The sequence below is a fragment of the Impatiens glandulifera genome, chromosome 2 (genome assembly GCF_907164915.1).
Source record: "Impatiens glandulifera chromosome 2, dImpGla2.1, whole genome shotgun sequence".
Taxonomy (NCBI): domain Eukaryota; kingdom Viridiplantae; phylum Streptophyta; class Magnoliopsida; order Ericales; family Balsaminaceae; genus Impatiens; species Impatiens glandulifera.
Genome location: NC_061863.1, coordinates 63,002,290 through 63,028,500, shown reverse-complemented (window position 1 = coordinate 63,028,500; position 26,211 = coordinate 63,002,290). Strand labels below are relative to the sequence as shown.

General features: G+C 32.0%; 3 protein-coding genes and 1 long non-coding RNA gene across 5 annotated transcripts; 1 reads left to right on the top strand and 3 right to left on the bottom strand.

The window, feature by feature from the left end:
- Window positions 1–144: 144 nt before the first annotated feature.
- LOC124927961 lies at window positions 145–1,926 on the bottom strand. Its single transcript, XR_007098441.1, has 3 exons — window positions 1,097–1,926; window positions 782–1,004; window positions 145–707 (listed from the first exon to the last, which is right to left on the bottom strand). It is a non-coding gene; the product is annotated as an uncharacterized LOC124927961 (long non-coding RNA).
- A 3,708-nt stretch (window positions 1,927–5,634) lies between these two features.
- LOC124926575 (probable membrane-associated kinase regulator 6) lies at window positions 5,635–6,959 on the bottom strand. Its single transcript, XM_047466826.1, has one exon. It carries the CDS (start codon window positions 6,547–6,549, stop codon window positions 5,851–5,853), a length of 699 nt encoding a protein of 232 aa, XP_047322782.1. The 5' UTR covers window positions 6,550–6,959; the 3' UTR covers window positions 5,635–5,850.
- Window positions 6,960–13,512: 6,553 nt separating this feature from the next.
- On the top strand, window positions 13,513–19,199 carry LOC124926168 (WD repeat-containing protein 91 homolog). Of its 2 annotated transcripts, none has more exons than XM_047466347.1 (15): window positions 13,513–13,709; window positions 14,060–14,483; window positions 14,573–14,689; window positions 14,808–14,958; window positions 15,036–15,310; window positions 15,891–15,949; window positions 16,089–16,183; window positions 16,713–16,815; window positions 16,894–16,988; window positions 17,088–17,150; window positions 17,827–17,905; window positions 17,994–18,102; window positions 18,466–18,578; window positions 18,658–18,716; window positions 18,816–19,199. In XM_047466347.1, exons 2-15 carry the CDS (start codon window positions 14,093–14,095, stop codon window positions 19,060–19,062), a joined length of 1,956 nt encoding a protein of 651 aa, XP_047322303.1. In that variant the 5' UTR covers window positions 13,513–13,709; window positions 14,060–14,092; the 3' UTR covers window positions 19,063–19,199. The 2 variants fall into 2 exon arrangements, with proteins under 2 accessions (XP_047322303.1, XP_047322304.1); XM_047466348.1 differs by having other exon boundaries at window positions 13,515–13,709; window positions 14,573–14,695; window positions 14,817–14,958.
- A 136-nt stretch (window positions 19,200–19,335) lies between these two features.
- Window positions 19,336–25,936, bottom strand: LOC124928117. The gene is made up of 16 exons (XM_047468646.1): window positions 25,768–25,936; window positions 25,521–25,680; window positions 24,839–25,157; window positions 24,034–24,171; window positions 23,763–23,955; window positions 23,500–23,630; window positions 23,238–23,405; window positions 22,501–22,667; window positions 21,904–21,982; window positions 21,238–21,750; window positions 20,776–21,143; window positions 20,589–20,675; window positions 20,252–20,362; window positions 19,949–20,167; window positions 19,767–19,862; window positions 19,336–19,691 (listed from the first exon to the last, which is right to left on the bottom strand). The coding sequence occupies exons 1-16, from the start codon at window positions 25,928–25,930 to the stop codon at window positions 19,451–19,453; spliced, it is 3,153 nt and encodes a 1,050-aa protein (XP_047324602.1). The 5' UTR covers window positions 25,931–25,936; the 3' UTR covers window positions 19,336–19,450.
- Between the last annotated feature and the right edge of the window lie 275 nt (window positions 25,937–26,211).

Sequence of the window (26,211 nt, the reverse complement as noted above, 5' to 3'; positions counted from 1 at the left end):
GCGCTAAAATATTTGTATCTTCTAGTTTTGGGGACAGTAGAGATATAGCACTTAAACTTTTTTCTAATTTAATCAAGAATCAAACCTAGTTCAATCTCTTTTATACAAATCTTCAATATAAAATAAATAGAAGGAAATTTTAAGAAACAAAACATATTTAAATTTCATTGATTTTGGAATGAGAAACTTCCTTTCATTGAGGATACAGGGCATCATGTCCCAGTTTGGAATATCACCCTATCTTTACAAATCTATACTTACCCTAACAAAATAATGAAGTACATCTTCAAGATCTCTAAAGAGAGTACAAAGTGGTTTGATCTCTTTATTGTTTTAAGTGACTACTATTGAAAATCCAGAGTTCTTTTAAGGGATTACTAATGGAAATCCACCGTTCATACTTCTTAAAACCTGTAAAAAAACTCATATATTAGCAAATTATCTTTATTTATTTAGACAACAAATATTAATAACTACCTTGAATGCATCTTCATCAGTTCAGTCATCTCCAATGCAATGTATATTGGGATTAGATCTTTGTTGGAGTTTGAGATGACCAGAAACGTCTCCAATAAGTATTTAAGGGCATCGCCCTTATCCCACTTTATGGAGGACCTTATCTCGGTCACTTTTATTCCCTCGGTAGTGTGAAACTTTGACCAATTTTTCAATATTAATTGCACTCTTTTAGATAGAGTGCTAAGATCCTGTAATATTTTCAATCAAGTTTTAATTTTGAGTATATTATACAAATATGCTTTAAAAAACATAAGAATTTTACTTTTTCATTCACGTGTCGATAGTGGATAGAGAGACAATATCTATTGTCTTCTATCAATGAACCGGGTATATCATTGATCCCCTCCTCCATTTCAACTTTTATCTGAAAATTTTAAGTATTTTAAATTAACTCAAAATTATTTATAAAATTTACAATTTTTACATACCGTTTTAATGGAAGGAAAAAATTCTTCAACCGGTCGAAAAATTATATACTGATTTCCCTACATAAAAAAATCATAAAAAAAAGTTAGAACCATATTTATTCAAAATAATAATCATAAGTATAGCTTAATCAATCTTAATACAAGCAAACCTTTTCATCAGTTATATCCGATCTATATTTTCCCGCATAATATATTTCTTCTAACTTAACAAAGTTAGACACCTATATGATATATATAGATGACTATGTTAAAAATTTATCCATCCTTCCATTAAAATTAGTGTTAATCAAAATGTATTCACCTTCTTCTTTTGGTCTCTTGAGTCAACTCTTTCCAACATGTCACGATAAGTTAAGTTTACCATAGAAATTGCAGCAGAAATTTCCACACTGGCATTAGTTTCTGAAATGCAATTCATCCCTCCTTGTCCATTAGTGCTAGCAACATCCCCATTTAGCTCAACTCTACCATTTGCATGGTCTTTCCCATTTGCAGATGGGGAATATAGGTCATCAACCTCCATTACAAACCTAAAAAATAAGAATCAAACATAGAGTTTAGTTCCTTCCAACAGATCAAACTGTCAGATCACTATATTCTCACTCGAGTATGTCTAAGATTAACAAACAGAAAGATCAAAGAAAGAGACTGGTTAAACATTTTGAGCATAATACAGTATTACATTAATGAAACTTGAAATCGGTTCATATATATTGAGAAAGAGATTATACCAGAAACTTGAAAAAGCTTAATTACCAATTTGTGGAAGAAGTGAGCTGGGCTGGGAGCCCTTTTTCCTTCTAACCGTCTCCTCTTCTCCTCTGGCGCTCTTCGCTCTCACCTCCTCAGGAAGACGTTCTTAAAAGGAAAATTTATCGTGCATGGGCATCTGATTCCTGCTTTTGCTTTTGCTTTTTGGGCCAAATTCGGGAGCAGAGGACAAAGGAACGATCTTTGCCGTCCAGGGAGCATCTTCCCTTTAGGATGGAGAGATTTCATCCATTGGATCGAAAGAATCCACTTTTTCCGGCTGTGTCGCACTGAGTTTGTCGGTGGATTCGAAATTATCGGTTTCTTTTGCTTCTGGCGTTGGCGGCTTGGAGGATCGCAGGAAAGCGTCCCGTGCACGTTGGAGGCGGTGGGCGATCGTTGACCGTTGCTTCCGCGCTTTGACTCCTCAAGGTGCACAGAGAAAGGCCTCCCCCCTTTTATTAATTAAAAGCCCCTAAGGCCCAATTTGATTTCCACCTTTCGGCCTGGTTCGTTAGCCCTAAAATTTTAAACTATAGGCCGCCTCCGGGCCAGAAAAAGTGGGCTGGAAAGTTAGAGAATTGGTGTGGGTAACAAAGTGGTCCAAAACATTTTGATTTATTGAAGTTTGAATATAATATAGTTGCAATTTGGTGTGCCAATCAATGTCTATTTAGGTAAAAGTGGATATCAGTTTAATATGCATTTTTCTCCTAATCATTACATAAACACTTTTTTTATTTATTTAAAAGAGTAAGTGCATTATGTATGATACATAATAATTATAAAAACAATGGATATTCCAAGTATAACTACAAAAGGTAAGTATCTTATTTTATTTATAAAGGATTGTGTGAAATAAGAAGTGCTAATGGAAATAGATACATGTGGAGACAGTTAGAAGCAAGACTTATTAAAGTCTGATATTTATATTTAAATAGGGTCATTGATTGAATGTTTATAAGACATCATAATTTTCTTAACAGAAACATTCAAATATATTAAACATAGTGTCCCATAGAGTGTCCCATAGAGTTAGTTTAAGATACTAATTATTGTACTCAATAACATAGATTACATCACTTGAAAAAAATAATACTTTGTCACATCAACTATTAAGAATATATATATATATATATATATATATATATATATATATATATATATATATATAAAATGAGAAAAGTGAATAAATAATCATTTGATTTTTTCAAATTTATTTTCAAGTTACCATATACTAAAATCTAAAAATAATCATTTGATATTAAATAAATTTTATTTTAAATAAAATGTTTTTATTTATTTTTAGATTTTGATACATGATAACTTGATAAGTCTATAAAAACAATTAAAATCTAATCGGTTTTTATAAAAAATTTATTTACAAAATCTTTATCAACATGTTCAATTAGGGATGACAATTGGTCGCATTGAGACGATGAAATGTCTTTAACATTCCCATCTCATTCTACTTCAATAGTTTATTTTTACGGGAATTTTTAATATTATTATAAAAGTAAATTTAAAATATTTATAAAATATAAAAAATAAATAAATATATTAATGATGTTATATATTTAATTGTGTTTCTAATATTCGGGATGAGAGACCAAATACTATCCCGGTCAAAACCGGAGAAAGCGGATAATTCAGGCCAAAAACACGGATCAATTTGTAATTGTCATCACCTATTGCTGATTTTTTTTTTTAATATTAATAAATTGAAAATGGTAAGGACATATATAGTATTTGAATTGGATGGTCATTGGTTAGTACAAAACATGACTGTGAAGATAAGGATTCCTTCTTAAAAAAACAATCACGTGATTTCCTTCCTCATGGACCCATTAATTGATTTCGGCATTTTTGTTGTCATTCCATAACTACTATTTCTTTTAACTAAATTATAATTAACTAATTATTTATTACAATTTGAAGAAAATATAGCTACTAGGTTAGTTGATAATTAATCATGGATGGAAATTAAAGATATGATAAGATCGTTTAAAGTGTCCTCATTCATGTGGCAGTTATTTTCAATTATTGAGACACAATAATTATGAACTAACATATTATATTATATATATAATTTTATTTATATCAATAAAATAAAATTAATTCTTATTATTTTCTTTTTAATTCGAATTATTCAAGATATGAGATGAGGATTGATAAAAAAAAATGTTCGAATTCAACTTTTAAAATATCAAGAGTTAAAAATTTTGAAAAATTTAACGAGTTTAATGTAATTAAAAATTTACTATCTAAATATACGTACAATAAATAAAATTTTATAATTTTATGAATTTATATTAAAATAAATAAATAAATATATATATATATATATATATATATATATATATATATTAAAACAATCTCTCAATTCTATGAATTTATAATTTACCAATAATTTTAAATAAATTCTTAATTTTGAATCTTTTTCCAATCTAAATAATAATAAAAAGAAAAAAATATGATTAATTAATTAATAATATATAAGAAATAATAATCCTAGAAAAGTTTTCAAATATAGACTCACATCACTTTTTTTTTTTAAAATAAGAGTTCTATAGTTACAACTGAGACCTTGTTTCTTATGTATGACTTCTTATACATGGAATTATTAATATTATTATATTTATAAACATGAGTAAGTTATGTAAAATAGTTTTTTATTGATTAAAAATATAGATTATTAGTGATATTATCTACAATGTTAACTTCAATTATGTGATTATTATAAAACTATAATTTTGGTGCCAACTTACATTATTACCGAGAAGAAATTAACCAGGGGTAAAAAAAATAAAAAAGTGGTGAGGTGAATGATTATGTCTCAAAAATAAGCTATATCAATTTTGTTTATTTGTGTATTGTGCCCATGGAGTAGGGGACAATTCTTGACAGGAAAAAAATAAAAACAAAAAAGGTTAAAAGCCATTAATTTATCAAAAAGAGAAAGTTAAAGTCATCACAGAGAAAAAAAAATGATATATTTTGAATATATTCCCTCCTTCCCAATAACACGCCTCTACCAAGTTTTATTTAAAAGTTTATATATATATATATATAGGGAATCAATAATTTCTTAATACTAATTTGATTATTTATTTAATATGAAATAATCAATAAGAGAACCGTTGGAGGCAACCATATAAAAACAATTAACTAAAAAAAATTGCCAACTAATTAATTATAAGATAATGACATGTAGAAAGAAGTAAGCAGATTATATATACTATAATACTACCATATATACCATCACCTTTCCTCATTTAATTATTATTTGTTTCTAGACACAATAATTATATAATAAATGATGGGTAATCAAGAAATACTATCATTGTTCCACCAATTTTATCATCTTTCAATAATTAATATTACAAACCACTTCATTTACTGATCATCAAATTGTTGGGTCTAGCCTTTCTAGATTACCCATCAATTATAAATATTGTCCTAAAATAGAAACATTTATATTATTTTGGGTAACCTAATTAACGCATAAGTAATTAAGATAAGGAGATCAATCAAATAAAAAAAGTGTAGACAAACCCTAAAACATCTTCAATATATTTATTTTTAATATTTTATAGAAAAATTAAAATTATTTTTTTATAATAATATAATTTTTTATATATTAAAAAAATGTTTATATAATTTTATCAATGATTTTTTAATACTTTTTAAAATAATATAATATAAACGTGGGAATTTTCCAAAATTGAACAGTGACTCGAAGTAGAATGTGACGGAATAGTAAATACATTCCCCACCTCTTATCCGTCCCATTATTATCCCTAAATGATAGAAAAACAAATCTTAATTATGCTTTATTTATTGATAACTTATGATCTTCTAACTCGATTTATCAGTGTTAGAGTTTATGATCTTAAGAAAAAAATGTTATTAGGGCTCTTTTGCATAAACTTGGATATGGAAGAACAAGCAATGAAAGATTAGAAGGAAAGATATACACTGACTCATATAGAAGAACAGAACAGAAGAGGATGACTCAATTTTATAATGATGACTCACAAAAATATGTACATTGTCTTCCTCATCGATCTTCATGTCTTCTAAAAAAACACACAACCAATTTACTTTTATACCCTCTCAATCTGTTCAACATTGGAGAGGAAGTGTGTTAAGTTCAAATCGGCGAACCTATGGATCTTTTACAATGGAGGACGGCCTCATAAATGGAGCTTTCAGAATCACATGATCTTCTCCAATTATCAGAAGCAGAGTAAGTGGCACTACTCTCCCTAGGAGAGGTTATGCTTGAATATACCTGAATTGTCGGATCAACAGCTTCAACTCTAGACCCAGATCTCTGGTTTCGTAATTTCTGGCAAAACGGCCTAAAAAAACCAAAATACTTCCAGAAGATCTGTTTCGACATCCTTCTGCACCTCCCCAATGAAGAACAACGAATCTTAGCAGCAGCCGGTTTCGCGTTTCTAGAGGGTGTGGAATCCATTACTTGTTCTTGTTCTTCCTTTTCTTTTTCTACTCGTTGATCTTGATCTTCTTCCATCCTCAACTGGGGTTGGTTGAGGAAAAGAGGCATGAGGAGCCCACCGGAAATAAGCTCATCAGCATGAACAAGTGTGAGTGGAGAATCAGAACAAGTAGGAAAAGCAAAATTGAAGTCTTGAGAGCTTCTTCTAATCTTGAACCTTCTAGAAGCCGGCAATCGCGGGTCCATTTCAATGAAATCTGAAGCATCCAGTGAGCCTCTGAGTGAAGAACTACTACCTTCAAAAGATGGCTGCTTTAGGTTCAGTAACCAGCTGTAAGAGAAGCTTTCGATCGAGAGAGGCTGCTGGGAATTGTTATTAGCTTCCATGGCTACTAATTACTATCAATCTATCTATCTATCAATCAGAAAGAGGGACAATGCAAATAATCAAGAAAATCCAATGTTAAATAAGAGAAGCTTTTAAAATTGATGCTATGGGATACATTAGGATGGATGATATATGATAATAACAACTACCCTCCTCTTCCTATCCTTCCATGGCCATAACAATTATATATGTGGTTGTCTCCACTACAGACAATTTTATGAGTAATTTTATGGGTAAAAGGAACAGAAAAAAAAATCAACCCCCACGACCAACCATAATGTTGTGCTGTTGCTTCTTTAGTTTACCACAGACAGACACTTCTTTTAACACATAAAATTAAGCTTCCCGAAAAACATGGTCTCCTTTTCACAACTTCTATGACATTTTTAATATAAACCATAATAAACATTACACAGACAGGTTCATGCATCCTACTAGATATTCCAATACCAAGATTAATTAAATGACTATATATATTAATATACTCTAATTATAGTACTACCATATACCACCAAATTCATGACGTTTGTCACTGGTTTAGGGATGGGTTCTGATTTGGGTCATTAATTATCCTACTACAAGGACAATATCATTACCTTATTTGAAAAAAGTTATACAATTGTCCTCCAGTTTGAAGCCGGTTCCAGGTCAACACCAAGAAAAAGGTTCACATGGAAAAATATTCACACAACCCCTTTTTGAAAGAATGATTTCACTATTGATGCCCACATCCTACCTACTAACCGTAGGTGACAATCATACTATCATGCGAGCAGTATTAACTAATTATATATATAAGATTCGAATAATCATTTCAAAAGGAGGGGGGATAGGAAAATTAATTAAGAATTTGTAGGTAAGATGGGGAAATAAAATATAAGAGAATATATGTCACTCATGCTACAATATATATTCCATCTGTAGGCATGCTACATTTCAAGTTAAGAAAATCAAGTGGACATGATCTAATTGAAATGGATCATGTCATACTTGTTGTATGAGTACAACAAAATTTAATTGCATGGGGTTTGCAATATGTCAAATTGCAACTAAATTACAAGATAAGCAATTAATTCTGGGGCAGTATCATTGACCCAACTGTAAATTTGATAGAAAATCTGCTAGATAAAAAAAATATCCCGGAGTTCGATTGGCAAGGAAACTTCATGCTTTTACATCCACTAATTATCTGAGTGGTGGTGAATTCAACTTTCCAAAGGGTTAGAAGCCAACGAAAATTGTGTCATTTTCCCTATAAAATTTTGAACTAATTATTATGGTAAAGAAACTAGAACATAGCAGACATGGGGTCCCATAAAATGTTGGAGAAAGACATGGACATAGGATGGCCAATGGGACAAGTACCCAAAAAGAGAAAGTGACTTGAAACCAATTGGTCCCTTCATCTATGCTCTTCTTCAAGACAAAAAGCAATTGTGAAAGTATTAAGACATTCATGTTACATTCACGTCACAAGCACAATATGGGTAGCTATAGCATATACATCTAGCTATCTTGTGTTGCAACTAACAAAGAGTTCACACACGTAACATCAATTAATCTGGCATACTGTAAAATACGGATATTTCTTTAAAATATTGAACGGCGGTAACCACTTACAATATCCTTTTATTGAATGTGGGCTCGGCCAGCGTTACGGAGGAAGAACACCTATTGATGCAAAAGCATGTGTGTCTGTTCCTGTTCATATATTGTTTGCCAAGTCAGATGTATTGCCTTGTTAATTAAACATGAAGTCTAGGGAATAAATAAGACTAGTCTCTTAATTAGGAGCACATGTGACTACTAATTCCAAGGCTATGCAGAATCAAATACACATTGAATGCTTTCTTTATTTTTGGGAAGTTGAAGAAAAGGTTTTTAATATTGGCAAATAAAAACAAGATGGACCATACACTGTGTGCAGTACTTTCCATGTAAAACGTGGCCCAATTCTTATGGCACACCTATATGAACAAAATTAATACGGTTGATCATGCACCTCAGAGTTTTAACTGCAGAAACAATGAGTCCAATACACCTGATTAAGAATTACTATGAAATAGAGTATACAATGTACATGTTATTTCATGAGATGAAAGAATACAAGGACATTCCAGAGAACATGCAAAATCATAGATGCCATAGCCACTGGATCTCATGCAATGATTGATTGGTTCATACTAAAAAATGGCAAACCTTTTGGTAAGTCAGACAGAGTTCTTATGCTCCTGCTTTTCTAACAGCTTAGCTAGTCAAAGAGTATTCTCTGATGATATTTTTAGCATGGCTAAAATTCGTAAATTTCACAAGCAGATGAAGATGATCTTCCACATTCTTATTGAAATTTATATAGATGTCCAACGGTCAATTGTGAAAGATAGCAACAATTAAGGTGACCTCTGACAGAAGTTGATTATGGGAAACATCAAGCAGAACAAATATACATCTAATTGCTATTTCCTTTCAATGTTAACCAACAAATGGAGGGGCTGTAACATGACGAGGCAGCTATAGAGAGGTTGCATACAACTATACAAGGAAAGCATTCAAGTCACATCAATCAAAAAGAAGCATGCTAATGTTTCATTTCTTAAACCTGCCCTGTAAGTTAAAAATAGGATAATCCAACATCCTAGTAATCAGTAAAAGGCCATGGGGGAAGCATAATCCAAATTGACTTTTAAGGACCAAAAGATGGTTTGTCATCCAAAACCGCTAAGAAACTGGAGTCAACTTTATATATATATTTTTAAATGTTTGAGTTTGCATTGATAGAGTTGTCGCGAAACTTTTAAAGATACAAACAATGTCAATATCAACAAATCTGACACTAAATTTGTTTGAGTCATTGAAATGGTAAACTATTAACTTCTGAATAATGTATGTATGCTAGCCCCTAAGACCCTTCTCCAACACCTGGACAAAATAAAACATGTGTGCACACACCACAAGAAAATTGTCTACTTACTTTGCTGCAACTTACATCAAAATTCTAAAGAACCGCATGATACTCCGACATTTATGAGCATTTTCCAAATCATCCTGATTCCTATGCAAGAGTGGAGGAACAAAGACTTCCAAACCAATATAAAATAATCACATATTATGTCAACAAAACCAACTTCCAAGCAAACCAAGTTTTATCCATCCAAGGAGGTTAACTTACTTACAAACCGGACATCAACTTACTAGAAAAAGATTAAATCATGCAAATCATGAATAAAATATTCAAGTCAAACAAGTATAAGTAGAAGTAGCCTACAATACTTTGATCTTTCTTGGAGCATTGACATCCTAATCAAACCCTTCTTCAGAAAGCCCTAAGATGATTTTGTTCTCAGTACTATCATCCATTCTGTAGAATACGCAATTTCAAGCTAACACAATCTTGTCAACATTCAATCACTCTTTGAGAAAATATATCAATCAAAAGAAACTTGTGATTCATAAGAGGAATATATTTCTTAAAATTTTAGCCTTCAATTGCCTGATAAATCGTAGTTACAAACAAACAAACATTGTTTCGTATAATTTATCCACCATGTTCTTTCCTTGACTGAAACACAAGAATTTTCAGCACTCAGACAGACATTCTCCTTTTAAAAATAAAAAATCCACTTGGTGGAGCTGCTGAGTTAATTGTTAAGACAACAACATCTATTTTGTCCAGGCAAATGCACTCTTGTCGGAATATTTAGTACGTAAAACTGATATTTGTTGTCTAAAGCAGTGAATCAAAAACTGAAGGGCCATGAGAGAGAGATTGACGACGAGATAAACCGTTCCGGCAGCACCAGGTGTAACCGAATGACCAGATCAGAGCTATTCGGGGAAGATGCAGCCGTCAGTCAGGTCAAGATGAATTTTCCGGCGTTGGAGATTCGTGTCAATCTTAAGCGCGCCAAAGCATATTTTTAGTTCGTCAGTTTTTTTTTATCTCTAAGCCATGTTTATGAAAATTAGAGATTCGTTCTAAGACTATCTTCAACCCACAAACTTATTTCTAAACCCAAAATGTAGTAAATATCATTTTAAACAGTAATTCATCTCCAACCCAAAAACTCATTTTCAAACTCAAAAAAATATTCTTAGAATATTCTTTTCTTACACTAATTTTTTAACCTTATTAATATTATCTATATATTTATTAATTTTACATATTTAACCCTAATCTTTTTTTATTTTTAATAAAATTAAAATAAAATTAATTATATATCAATAATTCATACTTAACATATAATTTAATAATATATTTAAATAAATAAACATATTATACTAAAATTTAAGTTATAGAATATAACATAAAAATATATAATAAAATAAAAAATAAATTATATAAAATTTAAGTATAATAAAATTTAATATTTAATTATAGAGCAAATGAAATGTTTCAAATAATTCATATAAACAAGTTTAATATTTAAATTAAAGAGTGTATATATTTCAAGGGCTTATTTAAAAATTTATAAAAAAAATTTGGGAAATGAACAGTAACTAGGCATATATGGGTTTTTTTAGAGAGAGAGTAAATTCTCATTTTGAGTATGCGTATGGTGGCGGTTGGAGCAAAAATGGGAATGCATTTGCGTTTTGGTGTCCGGTTGGAGATGGCCTAACCTATTTTATGAATCGATTCAATCATCTTTATGAAATTTAATTTTTTTTATTAATCCTATTTTTTATATTTTTGAAAATAATAATATTATTTATATTTTATTTTAAATCATAAATATAACAATTTTAATTTATTATTCAGCATATATTATTTAAATAATCAAAATCAACCCAAAATCATTTCATTCTTATTTTTATTTATTATATCACTCAATTTATTAACTAAAATATTTTTTATTTTAAATTTTTATTTTTTAATTTATTAATATATCAATACAACTTAATTTTTTTTTAAATAAAAATAAAAATAAAACTACCTCCTCAAAATCAATACCATTCATTATTTATTTATATCTCTATATTATTCAAATAATTCCAATCTCAACCAATTCTAAATTTATTTTCATTACCTTTCTAATTATCACTATTATTTATTCGGTAATTTTGTGACTAAAATAACTTTATTGATTTAAGTTTGTTTTGAGCAAGATTTTTGTAGGTTAAATTTTATTTTTCAATTTAAATGAACATTTTGGGTCGAGTAGAAATTGTCTACATCAACAAAAAATGAATGACTTGGTATTTGTCATGTACAACATGAAGTTAAATGACACGCAAGTATTAAGAAAATACGTTGAAGATGTTTCTTCTGATGATGAGTGGATAACTGAAGAAAATGATGCGTATAATTTATCGTCATATCAAACACGTTTATTTATAGAGAGTACTGAATGTAGAGAAAATGAAGAAGAAATATGCGAGGAAGATGGTGAAAAAGAAGGAGTAGAAAGAGATGATGATGATGAAGTTGATGATGATGTTGAAGTTGATGATGCTATGGATGATTTAGACAATTTTGATGTTAACAATGAGACAAATGTTGATGATTTAATTTCTTGATTTAAAAGTTGGTTATGAACAATTTATTAAGTATTTTGAATGATTTTTATTTATTAAGTTTAAAATATTTTGAATGATTTATAATTTAATAGTTAATATTATTTATAAGTAAACTCTTACGAGTTTACGATACGATTTTACGTAAACTCTCGATTTTGACAGCCTTGGGGTCGACCCTTTCCAGGTAAGTTTCACTGTCCATTTAAGATTTTGGAAATTTACTTTTAAATCTCATAACAATTTTTTTATCTTTAATATAAAAGTTTACGAAATTAAACTAAACGAGATTTTTGTTTAAAAGTTTTAAACGACGTAAATTATTTTTCATGTGATATTTATAATTAAATAAATATTAATGTTACTAATTTAACTACCAAATTTTAGTGAATGAAAGGTTTTAATTACACATTCTCTTTAATTCGGTAGTCAAACTAGAGCTACAAATGAGTCAAGTTACTTGTGAGTCATTCTGTCAAAACTTGACTTGAGTTTGACTTCGACCAAGTTCGAGTCGAACTCGAGCTCATATAATATTTGTTCGATAACTTGTCGAGCTTTTTCAAGCGTAATAATAAATAATATATTTATTTATTTTAATATTAAAACATAAAATTGAAAATAAATATTTTTTCTTAACAAATATTTGAAAATTTAATTTTAGTTCAAATTTTTTCGAGCCGAGTTTATAGGTAAATAGTCGAGCTCGAGCTCAAATTTCTAAACTCGTTCGAGCTCGAGTTCGAGTCGAGTTAAAAAAGAATTAATCAAGTCGAGCTCAAGTCAGCTTGAGCTCTGCTTGACTCATTTACAGCCCTAGTCAAAACTCTTTATTCGCAGTTAAATTAGTGATATTAATATTTTAAATAACAAGTTAATGGTGTTTAAAACCGTTAAAGACAAAATATATATTTTTTTTATAATTTTAATCGCATATAAAATCTTTATAACGGAGAATTATAACTTTTATAAAGGTTGAATTTGGATAAAATAAAATTTTTTTTTATAAATATTAGTTGTTAATAATGAAGTAGCTCTTTTTTTATAAAAAAAAAGACAAAGATCTCCTATGTAATAATTATTTATTTAAAATAAAATAATGATTTTATAAATAATGTTTATTAATAATTTATTCATTAAAATAACTCAAATAAAAAAAAAGTGAGGCCAAATATGTTAATGTTTGATTTTAATTAAAATGTCATATTAATATGTCACATTTTTTAAATTAAAAAACTTATTTGAATTTTAAATAAAAATAAAAAACTCTTCTTTTCGTATATTGTAAGCGAACGGGGGATTGGTGTCTTGTCTATAAATCTATCTATAATATATTTTATTTTTAAAAAATAAGGAAGGTGTTGTAAAAGACTCATTAGGATCCAAAGTATAAGAGCGCGTGAAGGAACGAGAACCAAGAGCGCGTCGTATCGTACTCCAGAGGAAACGCGGGTCTCTTCTTTTCCGTTTCGGACGGTGGCCAGAGGAAATGCGGGTCTGATTCGAACCCGAGTAATAGAACGCGAGTGACGACGAGCAAGAAGGAGCAGAAGAACAATGATTGAAGACGAAATAGCTGATCATCGTCTATTCTGATCATTTCCTTTCTAGATTACTACTCTTGGATAGAACTTCCTTCCTTCAAGTATGCTCTTTTGAATTCCCGATTCAATCTATAATTGTCTAATCGAGCTTTCTCCGTTACTCCCTAATTGAATCACATTGATTTGTATGTCAGTACCCACTTCATCAATTGTTGTTTCTTCTTTTCACCTACTTGAGAATAGAAAGTAGCAAATTTATGCATTATTGCCTTCTGTAGCTGTATGCTCAGTTTTCTGCTTTGTATTTTTTAATTGATCATGAAATGTGGTGTTTTTATGCTAAAAGAAACAACAAGTCTGAATCATAGACTTCTTAATTAGTTCTGTTCTGTTTACATATATCATGAATAGGTTTGCACAAGTTAACTGTAAAAATTCCATCTTGTATTAGGATTGCATCTTGTGAAACGATTGCAATAAAAAGATGGAGAATTTATTGTATGCGGAGGAGCTTGTGAGAGAATTTCTTGTCTTCCGGGGATTTACAACTAGCTTGCAAGCTTTTGACAAAGAGTTAGGAACTGACATTGGCAAAGGATTTCAAGTGGATAAGATAATGGACTTGATTTTTTCTATATACATCCCAAAGTTTCAGGCAGAAAACTTAACTGGCTTACTCAAGTTTTTCAAGCAATGTTTTTCTTCCTCTTCTGAGTTAGAATTCATTGCTACATTGTCAAAGCTGGAAGTATCGATTCTCCGTTTTTACATTGTGCATGCTATACGATCGGGGAGGAAAGATAAGGTTATTGAGTTCTTTGCAATCTACGGCAATGATTTGTTACAAAGGGGTCAGGAGTGGATGTCATGGTTCGGTGGGTTGTCTGTCGTCGTATTCCCTTCTTTACAATGTTACGAGTTCATTTTTACATGATAAACCGTAAATTTATTGTCTTTCTTGCAGCCATCCCATATTTGAAGAATCCGAATGTGGAGCCTCAATTTCGCATATACTTTTCACAGGAGTGGTTTGATGCCTTACTTCTTTCAGTCAGGAACTTATTAAGTGAAGCATTTAGTGGTACCCATATCCTTATAAACAGAAACTAAGTTTTTACTTGGATTTCGTCAAAGTTCTATTCAATGCCAATAATCCTTTCACTATTTTGTTTCCATTTCGAACCATGAATTTTCCTTAGCTAAGTTACGAATCCCAGCTCTGCTAAAGATCAGCTCTGAGAGAAGTGTTATCAACCGTCTCAAGAAAGATGTTAAGCAACTTAATCTTAGATTATCTGAGCTCCAAGCATTGTTGGAAGAAAAAGAAAAGCAGTTGCATCATTTAAGGAGGTAAGCATATTAGTTGATTCAGTGATTTTTCTCAAGTTAGAAGTTTGTTTATTACTGACTGCACTTGTCTGATGCAGCAATCTTACAATCAAACTTGAACTGGATGCTAGTCAGGCACATAGCAAAACATATAATGTTTCTGGAATATCAACGAGCAGTGCATGTGATAACCTATCTCAGGCTTCTGATGAAACTTGCTTACTTGAACGTCAATATGCAAAAGAAACAGAAGAAGTTTCTGTACAGGATCCATCTAGATTATCTCAAGCTTCAAAATTTGAACTAAATCCGCATGCTGGAGATGGTGGGTCAAACAGCAGGCTTCAAATGTTTCAAGATGATCTTTATTTAGGTAAGTGATGATTATAGTAATATCCTGGTTTAGTGTTTTCCTTGTGATTTCCTATCTCATTAGCTTGTCAATGCAAAATATGAAAAGGACATCGCTTCACTAATGAGCTATCCAACTACTTCTGCTTTAAAAATGAATATCAATGTTGGTCTTGACCTGACACGACCTATTGAAGCTGTGTTCCTGGATGAATTGGAGAGCATGAACCTCACAGTATCTACGTTTTTGTGAAAGATATGTCCAAGTCTGGTCATTGTAGACTTGTAATGTGCACATATATAAGGTTATTTGAATATATGCAGCCCTTGTTTGATATGAGGTTATTTGAATAACCAAGTGGTTATTTTCAAATAACCTTGTTTGGCGTAGGTTATAAATAATCAAATTATTTGTGTAAAATGATGTGTAAAATTTTGACATATACTACTGCTCCTTTATGAGGGTATTTTAAGGCTGTTGAATGCATCTCTAACATTGTCTTCATGCTGGATGTGGTTCTTTGGTGGAGTGTTTTGAATAGAGACAATAGTCTTCTGAACAGGACTTGTTTAAATGACTATTTGTTTTTTGTGCTTTGCAGATAATGGTAGGGATGTCCAGGGAGAAGAGGATTTTTCAGAAGTAAAAATAGACTTCCAGGTAATGCGTGCTCTGAAATTGATGCTTATTATGTTTTTTTATTGCAGTGGTCTTTGTCGTGTTCATTGCTCCTTCCCGTTCTTACTTTCTTCAAGAATTCTTTTTGCCACTATTCTAATTATCTGAAAACATTTCTCAGGAAACATTTTTAGGCCACACTAATCCAATCAGTCAATGCCGCTTTTCTGCATCAGGGAACAATGTTGCCAGCGCTTCCGTGGATGGCACAGTCAGGTATAGAAGATATTAGTCTGTTAAGGAGGATCAATATGTCATATAAGTTAAATGTTCTCCACAGTTCGAGAGGAAGTTTGTTTTGCATCTTTTTTTTCAAAAAATATTAAAGAGCATCATTAGTAAACACAATTTCATCCTGATTTCTCATCTTGGTATGGATCTGGATGATATTCTGTTTGGAAATGGAGTGTATATGAACTTAGTTATCCCCAGGTCCAGGGTACGCCTAAAAAATATGCCCCATGATAGAGTGTGCTAAAATAATTTGTCACCAAGATCTACAAACTGTAAAAAATTCATGGTAATCGGGCAATTGGATTGTCGGTGGAAGGCGTTTGAAGGTTGCACGATTTCTAGTGTATCACAACCATCTACACCTTTCATTATCAAATGTATCTGGATTTGTATGCAGAAATTCAATGGCGATCTCTCTGAAAGATCCGGATCTGGATTTGAATATAGCAAGTGTTAGTCCAGCTCAATCATTTCCTTGTTGCTTTAATTCTCTTTGAATTGCTTTCTGCAGGATATGGACATATGATTCATCAACTCCAGCATCAAGAAATGCTACAATCTATTGTGGTTCAGAAATCATGTCGCTTGAGTGGGACTGTAAATCTGATCGTTTGGTAAGTCATTTGACTTCGTACGGGAACACTATGATTTTTTCCTTGTGCATGTAAGTTTATTGTTTATTTTAATAAAAGCTTCTGATAGGCACTGCTGAGGGAGGCATTAAGGCGTGGAATGTGGATGCTAAAAGAGTTGTTTGTGACCTCACTACAACTTCAGCATTCCCAAGGTTTCTCACATATGTCTTTTCTTTTCTTTGCAAGAGAAGATAAATACTGCTATTATTGTTATTTTGGCTCCTCCTTTTCTATGTATGTCTTTTTTGCAGTGTTGTGGATTTGAAGTGCAGCCCCGTGGAACCTATTTTTGTGTCTGCAGCAGCATCCAAAAGGTACAGTCTTCTTCCCCAGCCTCTGTGACTTTCTTTTGACGAAAAAGTGGATTATTTAGGTTAAATAACTAAAATGTTTTTTATATTTGATATTTTAGATTGTTATAAAAAAATAAAGTAAGGGTATTTTAATTGATGATTTGAATCATGATGTGATAAGAGGTTTTTCGGATTAAATCCAAATATTAACCCTTCATAAATCATGGCCCAAATAATCCAACATCTCATCAAGCTATAAAGTCATTCAGACCATCAATTAAAATACTAAATTGCCCCTATTTCTTTCTTTATAACATTTTAAAATATCACATGCTAAGGATATTTTGGTTATTGGACCCAAATAATTCACTTACTCATCAAACAAGATATTTTTTCATGTAATATGTTTTAATCCAGATAACCCTACATGAAACAAGTCCTTGATGTATGACATATTATATATGCTTTCACACAACTATTGTAACTAGATAGTTGTTGTACCCCATATCAGGGATAGAACTGAAAAAACTTTCTGGGTCTTGTGCATGACATATATAACTGATAGTATTGAGCACATGCTTGTTTCTTGTCTTGTTCTTACTTCAGATTATCAACCGCAGTCCTATTCTCTGCTTGTTTTAGCTTTATCTTTCTCTTGTATAGTTGTTAGTAAATTTGATGAAATCTTCTCTTGTAGGAGTGGTGGAGCAACTTTAATAGAATCTTTGGATTGTCCATCACTTACTGTTTGGAACATGAAGACATGGAAACCCATGGTACATTTTTTACTATCCACGCAAAGATGATTTCCTATTATCATAAAAAACTTGCCTGAGAAACTATTTTTTTTGTATTGTATTAAAGACAGTACTTCCTCTTGGTAAAGATCCTCCAGCAGTTACTTCCCTATGTTTCAACCACAATGGGAAGATTTTAGCTGCTGCCTCAACTGACGGAATGATTCAAATGTTTGGTATCCTTAATGTTATAATCTTTAGATAATTGCTTGACAAGGAATGGGATAAAGAGAGAGGCTGTTGTGCTATCCGCTTCCAAAAGAAAACCTGGTCTCAAAAATTAAAAATTAAATATAGAAGGGAAAAAGAGAAGGGTCTTCCACCACCAAACCGTTATCTTTATCAGAAGTAAAACTAAAGCAGTTTTTTTTTTCTGTTTTAGTAACAGTTTAAATCCCAAAGTATCATCTTAGAAAAGAAAAATGGTGAAAAAGGTCAGTTGAAGCTGTGTAAATGTTTAGTTTGTCTTTAGGTTTTTCTTTTCTTGTTTTGGCATTTCATTGTTCAAGGTATATATTCTTCTACTTAGCGAGAAATAGACATGTCTGCGGGTTTACAAATAACTGGGTGGCCAGCTCATGACTCTGGCATTAGTTCTATTCTTTTTGGGCCTGATGAAACCAGCATTTTTAGCTTGGGTATAGATGGAAAGGCAAGTAAATTTAACTTGTCTTCTTTTTGTATGCCAAATTGAACTCGAATGTTCTGATCAATCATGGTTCACTTGTCAGATTTATGAATGGAGCTTGCAGAAGCCGGGCAAGGTACTTTGGTCAAGAAATTGTAGCAGGTAATTGTAAATTGTCTTATTTTGGAAAAGAATAGTAGATGCAAAATGATGTAAATATTTGCAACAAGTAAATAGTAAACATGAAATGGTATTATGCAGTTTTTGCCATTTTGAGAACTCGACATACAATAAACATGAAATGGCGCTGGATGCTAATGGGAGAAGACTGCTGGTGACTTCCGGTTCAGTGCGAGCACCAATATATCAGGTACAGGGTCCGATGAAGGGCATGAAGAGTCTACCTCACAGCGGAGCCATAACCACTGTAGATTGGCATCCAACTTTGCCAATTTTCTTGACTGGTTCTGCTGATCACTCTGTCCGTGTCACTTCTATCTTATCATGATCAACCTTCATTGTTCTTCTTCCTTTAGTTTTGTAGGCTGCTTGTATTGTAACATTATTTTTTTCTTTCCAGAAACAAGATTTACATCACTTATGTTTTTAATCTGATGAGTATCATATGGGATTTTTATTATTTAATTCAATTGCAAATGTTTCTCTACTTAATTCCATGTTTCCTTTTTCAGATATCATTTTATATCAAATGCACTATAATGCCTGATTATTATTTTTTTTCATTTTGATGGGTTTGTAAAAATGTGAGTAGACTTCTTCATGTTCATAACTTTTCAATACTATAAAAAATTGATCTCCTTTAAAAAAACAAAAACATTTGAACACATTTTGGATGTTTTGAGGTTATATGTTACATGTAGAGAGAACATTTGTTACTACTCATCATCATCATCTCCATCGTCGATGATCATCCTCAATTTCCTTCTACGAGATGCTGTGTTATTAGCATCAGTAAGCATGATGGGGCTGGGAGATGAATTAGGATGAGGAAGATTATTATCATTCCCAATATCATCAGATAATAAGCTCTCTTCATGAAATTGCTCATCTTCAACATCCATCATCTCCATCCTGCTGCTGTATGTTTCAATAGTTGCATTAACTTCCTCCAAGTCCCTGATTGAAATGAAATGAAATAGAATAGAATCAAATTAGTCTTTAAAATAGTAAGCAATGTTGACTGAATTATACCTTTTGGTAGTATTTATTGGATCCTTTTCAACAGAAGAACCTGCTCTCAACTCTTTCTTCTTTTCTTTTGTACTTGATGCTCCACTTTTCTTTTGCCTAAACACAACCAAAATATTGGGCTCACACAAAGGATTTACTTTTTCTTGTTAAACAAGTAACCAAATAGGAGGTAGTAGTAGTACCTTTTCCTGCATGATGATAATGTTTCATTATCAGAGTTGTCAGATTGAATACTGCCTTGAAGATCCTCATCCACTTCTGTTGTTTTTTTTAACCGACGATTATTAACAACAGTGAGTCCTAGCTGTTTCAGTTTGCGGGAAACTTGAACAGCTGTGTATTTCCCATCACTATCAAGTTCTTTTGCAATCATGTAAGAGCACCTCCTCTCATCTTTAAATCTGTCAACATACCAAACCACTCTAGGCTGAGTCTCTTGTTTAATCAACAACTGCTCGACATAACTTTTTTAGTCGACAACTTACTTTTCATACAGTGCTACAAGTTTTCCCTCCATATCTGCATCCAGAACCATATTTTTGCGCCTTTTACTAGCTACTACCTTTTCATGCTCCTGTTTGGAGTCACCTCTCACTCTGCAGGAACATGGGAAACAATAAATTTATCAACTGTTGATTTTTTTTTTAATTCTTTTTTGGGATGGGACTAGCCCAACATCAATCAAGGTGCTTTAAGTGGGAATTTGATCATGAGACATCGACTTCTTAGTTCAAGACAATTAGCACTCGAAATAACTTAGGTGGGTTAACTGTTGATGTGGAGCTACAAACAAACAAAAAGTTATAATTCCAACAACTCTACCTATCAGAAGAAGTTTTCTTTTCCTCTCCTTGGCTCTCCTCATCATCATCATCAGATATTGATTTGGCACCATCTCCGTCTTTGCTCCTTTCAAAACCAGAATAAGAAATAATAATGAAAAACTATGTTAATGGTTGAACAGAAAGTCAGCTAGAAAGAATTCATCATTATAAAGCACAATATATACTTGGTTCCATCATTGTGGGAGATGATAAAATCCTCATCATCATCACCAAGTGCATCGGCTATGTTTATGTGGACTCCACCTCTACCCTGAGTTGGATAATTTTCTCCATCTACATGAGCACTTCCCATTTTTTTGGCTTGTGCCCTTAGATCGCCAACTTCATGCAACAATGATTCACAATTGATGTAATGACATTCTCTTCTTGCCTTCCAGAAAAGTATCTCTACAAAAAGAAGAGGCTGACTCTTCATTTTCCTCATCATCCGTCTAACCAAGGTTGTCAGAAAAACAACAAGATCTTCGTGTTCCTTGCATGGCCGAGACTTTTGCTCCGAGAGTATCTCATGAAAGATGCCAAGTAGGGATAACTGCAAAATTCGTTAAAATAAAAAAAAATAAAATAAAAATAAAAATTGCTAATCTTCCAGCATAATGATCACTTTAACCTATTGTTCTCTATACCTGATATAGCATTGGAGAAAGTTCAAGATCCTCGCAGATTCTTCGCAGAATGATTAAAATGTAATGATTTGTGCGGACGGAATTGCTTTTGTAGAACTTTAGCAGCCAACATAAGTTCTGGATAATTGAATTGTTTGCTAGTGCAGAAACCATGGTCGATACATTAAAGTCAACTTCATTGGTTTCAGCTATCTGCTCATCATTAGAGGAATCACCTGATCCATCGTTAAGGTCATCAATATTTTTATCAGACCTTGTATTCTCCTTTGCTGGATGTTCCTCCTCTACACTTGGCAGATCCAACTCAGGCAGATCCAATTCAGGCACTTTTTCATTTCCTTTGGGATTTATATTTGCAAAATCTTCTGTTATGCCAATACTAGAAGCTTCATTAACTTCATGGTTAATGTTATCACCCTCATTCTGAAGTTGAATGTCATCTCCAGCTGTTGGGTCTGTGTTCTTGTCTTTATGTACCTTCTTTATTCTCTTCTTCCTTGACTTCCGGCAAACCTTTACCACAAGAGAAAATTTATTCTATTTAGTTTGTTCAAAATTGAAGAAACATATAGTAATAAAAAGAAGAAAAGAAATTCACTTCAAAGAATACTAAAACAGATACTTAAAATATAAAATTGAAACTTCATAGAATTGAAAGGAACATACCCTTAATGATCCACGTTCTTGAAGGTTTTCCATTAGCCGTATGACAACATGAATACTCTCTACCAGATCAATAAGATAACTGGGAAGAATATTTTTTGTCAAACAAGTTGTATGCAAGACATGTAAACATATTACTTATTATGACCAACAAATTTACATGGCCAAGCATCAAATCTATGAGGAAAACAGTTGACATAAATAAGAAAATTGCTGGATAAGGTAATGTTTGGGTTACATTGCATAAATTTACAAGATATATGTTTTCTTTGGTATGTAGGGTTCATTGAGCAAGTAGCTGATAGATTTATAATCTGCATAACCCTTGATACTTCTTTTTGATATAGAGTTCATCAAACATTCTGATTGATATGTAAAATACACATTCCTAGGCTATTAAAATTGACTTTTTTTTTAAATGTTAGAATTCATTAAAAAGACAGTGTCCCAATGGTTGCAGCTGTTGGGGTTTACACCAAGCTGTCTAAAACAGAGAAGAGGCTATAACAGACTAAAGACCACATCAATGGTTAAAAACTAGTATTTCTGAAAAGAAAAATGGAGCTACGGTGATTGTTATGGGTGATGGGAGTAGTATACCTTTTAGCTTGTTTGTGAATATCAAAACCTGTGATCTGGTTCAAGAGGAACTGAGTCATGCCTTGATCAGTTTGATCATAAAATAGTTTGTAAAGAAGTATGCGAACTGTCTGCGGCTCCCTGGAATCTTCAGAAGATAACTTAAGCACCAAATCCAACACGCGAATCTATCAAACGCATAAAATTTTAAGATATCAAATAGGCGAAACATATCAATATTCTCTCTATTTGATTTTATCTAAATGCTTTTGCATAAAAAGTGTTAATAAATCTTACTTTAACAGGGGAATGATCAAAATTAATATCTATAAGAATGTTATTTGTTAGAAATACAAAAATGATATACATTTTTAAATCAAGAAATGTTAATTAAAATTGTTATCAAAATATAGAAAAGTTTTTCTTACAGAAATGTACAGAATAAATAACAGTATTGCATTGAGTTGAATAAATATTTAGTTTATCTATATTACAGTTCTTTGAATAAGTAGGTTTTATCATTTTAAAATATTTATATTATATATAAGTACTTTGTAATAACAAATATTATATATATATATATATATATATATATATATATATATATATATATATATTATTTATTTTTTATTGCCACTTAGAACGCCTTATAAATGGAAGTGAAAGTCATGGTTGTGGATGTCATGCTAGCTTCCTACATTAAAAATAAAAAAAAATAACAAATATTATTAGTTTTTGACAAAAAAATAATAATTTACCATGCTTTTCATAAGAGATCCTGTTGCAGACAAAAATTTGTAGTTTTGTGTCTGTTTCAAGCCATCATATGTGTCACGCCACTTTGAAAACACGAGAGTAAACATTGACTCGTTCATTGATTCAGCAATAGGCCCACATATATCACCTGAAGGGACCTTCTCAACAGCCTGATTTGTTCGAAAGAAACCAATTATCAGATCATTTAGCAATGAGCCAATAACTAACAAAATATATGTAATGCAACAGAAACGGCCATCTCACCTTCAGACTCAATAAATTGTGATAGTGAAAAGATGTTATGAAATTAGCAACCTCAAAGAACATGATAATATCACTGTTCTGAAGTGTATGATGTTCCTTCACAATATCTTCTCGAATAGACTGCATCAAAACTGAGAAAAAATGCAGGCAGAGTAAGTAAATCCACAAGAAGCCTATGGAACTATGATTGTATAAAGAAGGAAAAGTCTATTTTTTCTTTCAGGAAGCACAAATATATTGAAGCCAGTAAATAGCAGGTGTACCATTATAACTTCCAGACAAAAACTGGTTTATGAAGTCATGTAGTAATTTCAGTATATCATCTTCCATTGAAGGCAACCTTCCATGGTCCCACGCTATTCTTTTTAGTGGACCTCGATGTGTTTTTTGTGTTTTCATCAAGGCATTCCGAGAAGCTGAAAGAGGATTTCCTTTATGTAATGTTTTAGAACCATCCTGCAGGAAAGGCCTTCAAAAATTACTGGTTTTGGGAAAGAAATACTGTTTTTCACGTGGGAGAGAAAGTGTACATACCACTGCAAGACGAGTAAATATTCCACTAAATTGTGAAAACCCCGCATTGTTGTGGAGCCTAATGAGCTTCTTCTTCTCTTTCTCCTCTTCCATAATAGACTTCAGGCTACTAATAGGATCTTTGGCATCAGAATCCAACTGATAGAGGGAGGGGGCAATTTATGTATTAGTTACTCCACTAAACATATTAGAATCGCAGAACAAGTAAAAACTGAATCAACTCCTTACTTTACTCAGACCCATTAATCTTCAGTATTTCCAAATGTAAAGGTTAAATTACTAATATCAACTTATCTTCCCCTCACTGTCCTATGTATACTTTCAGATTCTCAAACTTGACCAATACAGGAGATTCTCTTTAAAGAGATAAAGTGTTGAATCGTCAAATCTGCTCAACAACTTAAAGGCATTTAGTAATCTACTTTAGACAGTGTTTAAATGCATCAGAACTGATGATTTATCCTAAAAATTTCTATTGAACTTATTTTTTTGATCAGGATTTTAGCCCCTAGAGAAGGCTAGTACATCATCTCACCGTCATAACCCCCACTTCAGTCAAAGTGCCTTTAAGTGATCTATTCAACTTATTTGCATCATTATTTTTTAACAATCTTATGATTTATATGATACGCATAACACTTCCACCAATTATGTCTATTGCTTATTTGTTCCTATTAAATTCTGAGCACTACCCCTAATCCACTACATATTCATTTTGGTCATGGAAATGTTCCTTTAGAATAGCTACTGAAATTTTGACAAAGAAAAAAAATAGTAAAAACTGCAAAATGCTAGGGAAGTTAACCTTGGAGACCTCTGAATGTGCTTTGGCAACTAACTCTGGCTCGTAACCCATGAATAAGTAATAAAAGGTTTCCAATAGAAGAAGACTATCATGACGGAGATGGGCATTAGGACCTCCAACTTGCTGAGTTAGAACTAAGATCAAGTCCATCACATTCTCATTGAACAATTGTTGAAGAAACCTGTTTCTGATTGGCAAAATATGTGTGGAAGACACGCCAGCATTTTGTTGAGGAGAAATTTCCTGGATGGCCAGAGTATTACGGAAGAATGTGAGCACCAGTTGAACTAATTTCCAATCATCCTCTGTGAATGCTTCACTGTTTGGCATGGAATTGGTCATCAGAATAGTATCCATAATGAGCTTTCCATATGGCATTGAAACTCCACAATATATTATATAAATGAATAAATAAATAAACTTTTAGGAAAATGTCATACCAGAGAACCAAGGTACCAGAAGATTTGGTATATCAAAGGTTCTATATTATCAATCAAAGCTAAGAAACAAAAAAAAATGCCTTATTACTTGTTTCGTTGACCACTTCCAATGAGAAAGAAAAAAAAAGGTACTGCAAATATGACCTAAATGATCTTCCTTTTCCACTTGGAATTACCCATTTTCTCCTAATACCTATATGATTCCCCAAGGGAAAAAGCAATGTCATGATTTTCAAACTAACCTTTCCAAATTCTCAAGCGGGCTCTCCAAAAGTGAGACGATCACAGGGATAATATTGCTGCAAGTAATTGTATACTTCAGCTTCCAAAGATACTCTACTTGTTGGGTTATATCAGTTGATGATGACTCAACAGGCATTGTCAGAAACACCAAAACCTTGACTGTGTACACATATTGTATGTATGATCAATTTTTAGTTATCCGAAGAATAGCGGGAGGAAATTATTAAAGCTAAAGAAGAAAAGCACCTGCATTTAATACCAGGTTACGATCATCCTGGCAATATTCCATAATGGGTATCAAATTATTGCCCACAGTGTTCAATTTGCAGACATCTTTGAATACTTCTCGCGTCTGTGGGTCGTCTCGTCTTAGAAATCTCAACAAATCTTTTATATTATCTGCAAGCATTCAGGGCCAAAATTAGCGGCAAGGAAAAATAAATTATTAAACCAAACCGCATTAGAACTCAATGTTTCCCTCATTTCTATCGACTTTTGAACTCAGCTGATCTAAAGCTAACCGTTAGTTGGGAGTGGAAAATAATCGGCAAAAAGATCAAGGTTTTAGACAGATTACCTAAGCAATACTCCCCCTTGGAATAGCCAATGCGATTTCCATCTTCATCCTCCTCGATATTTCCGAGACCCGCGCATATTAGCGATAAACCCTCCATTTTCGTTCTGAAATTT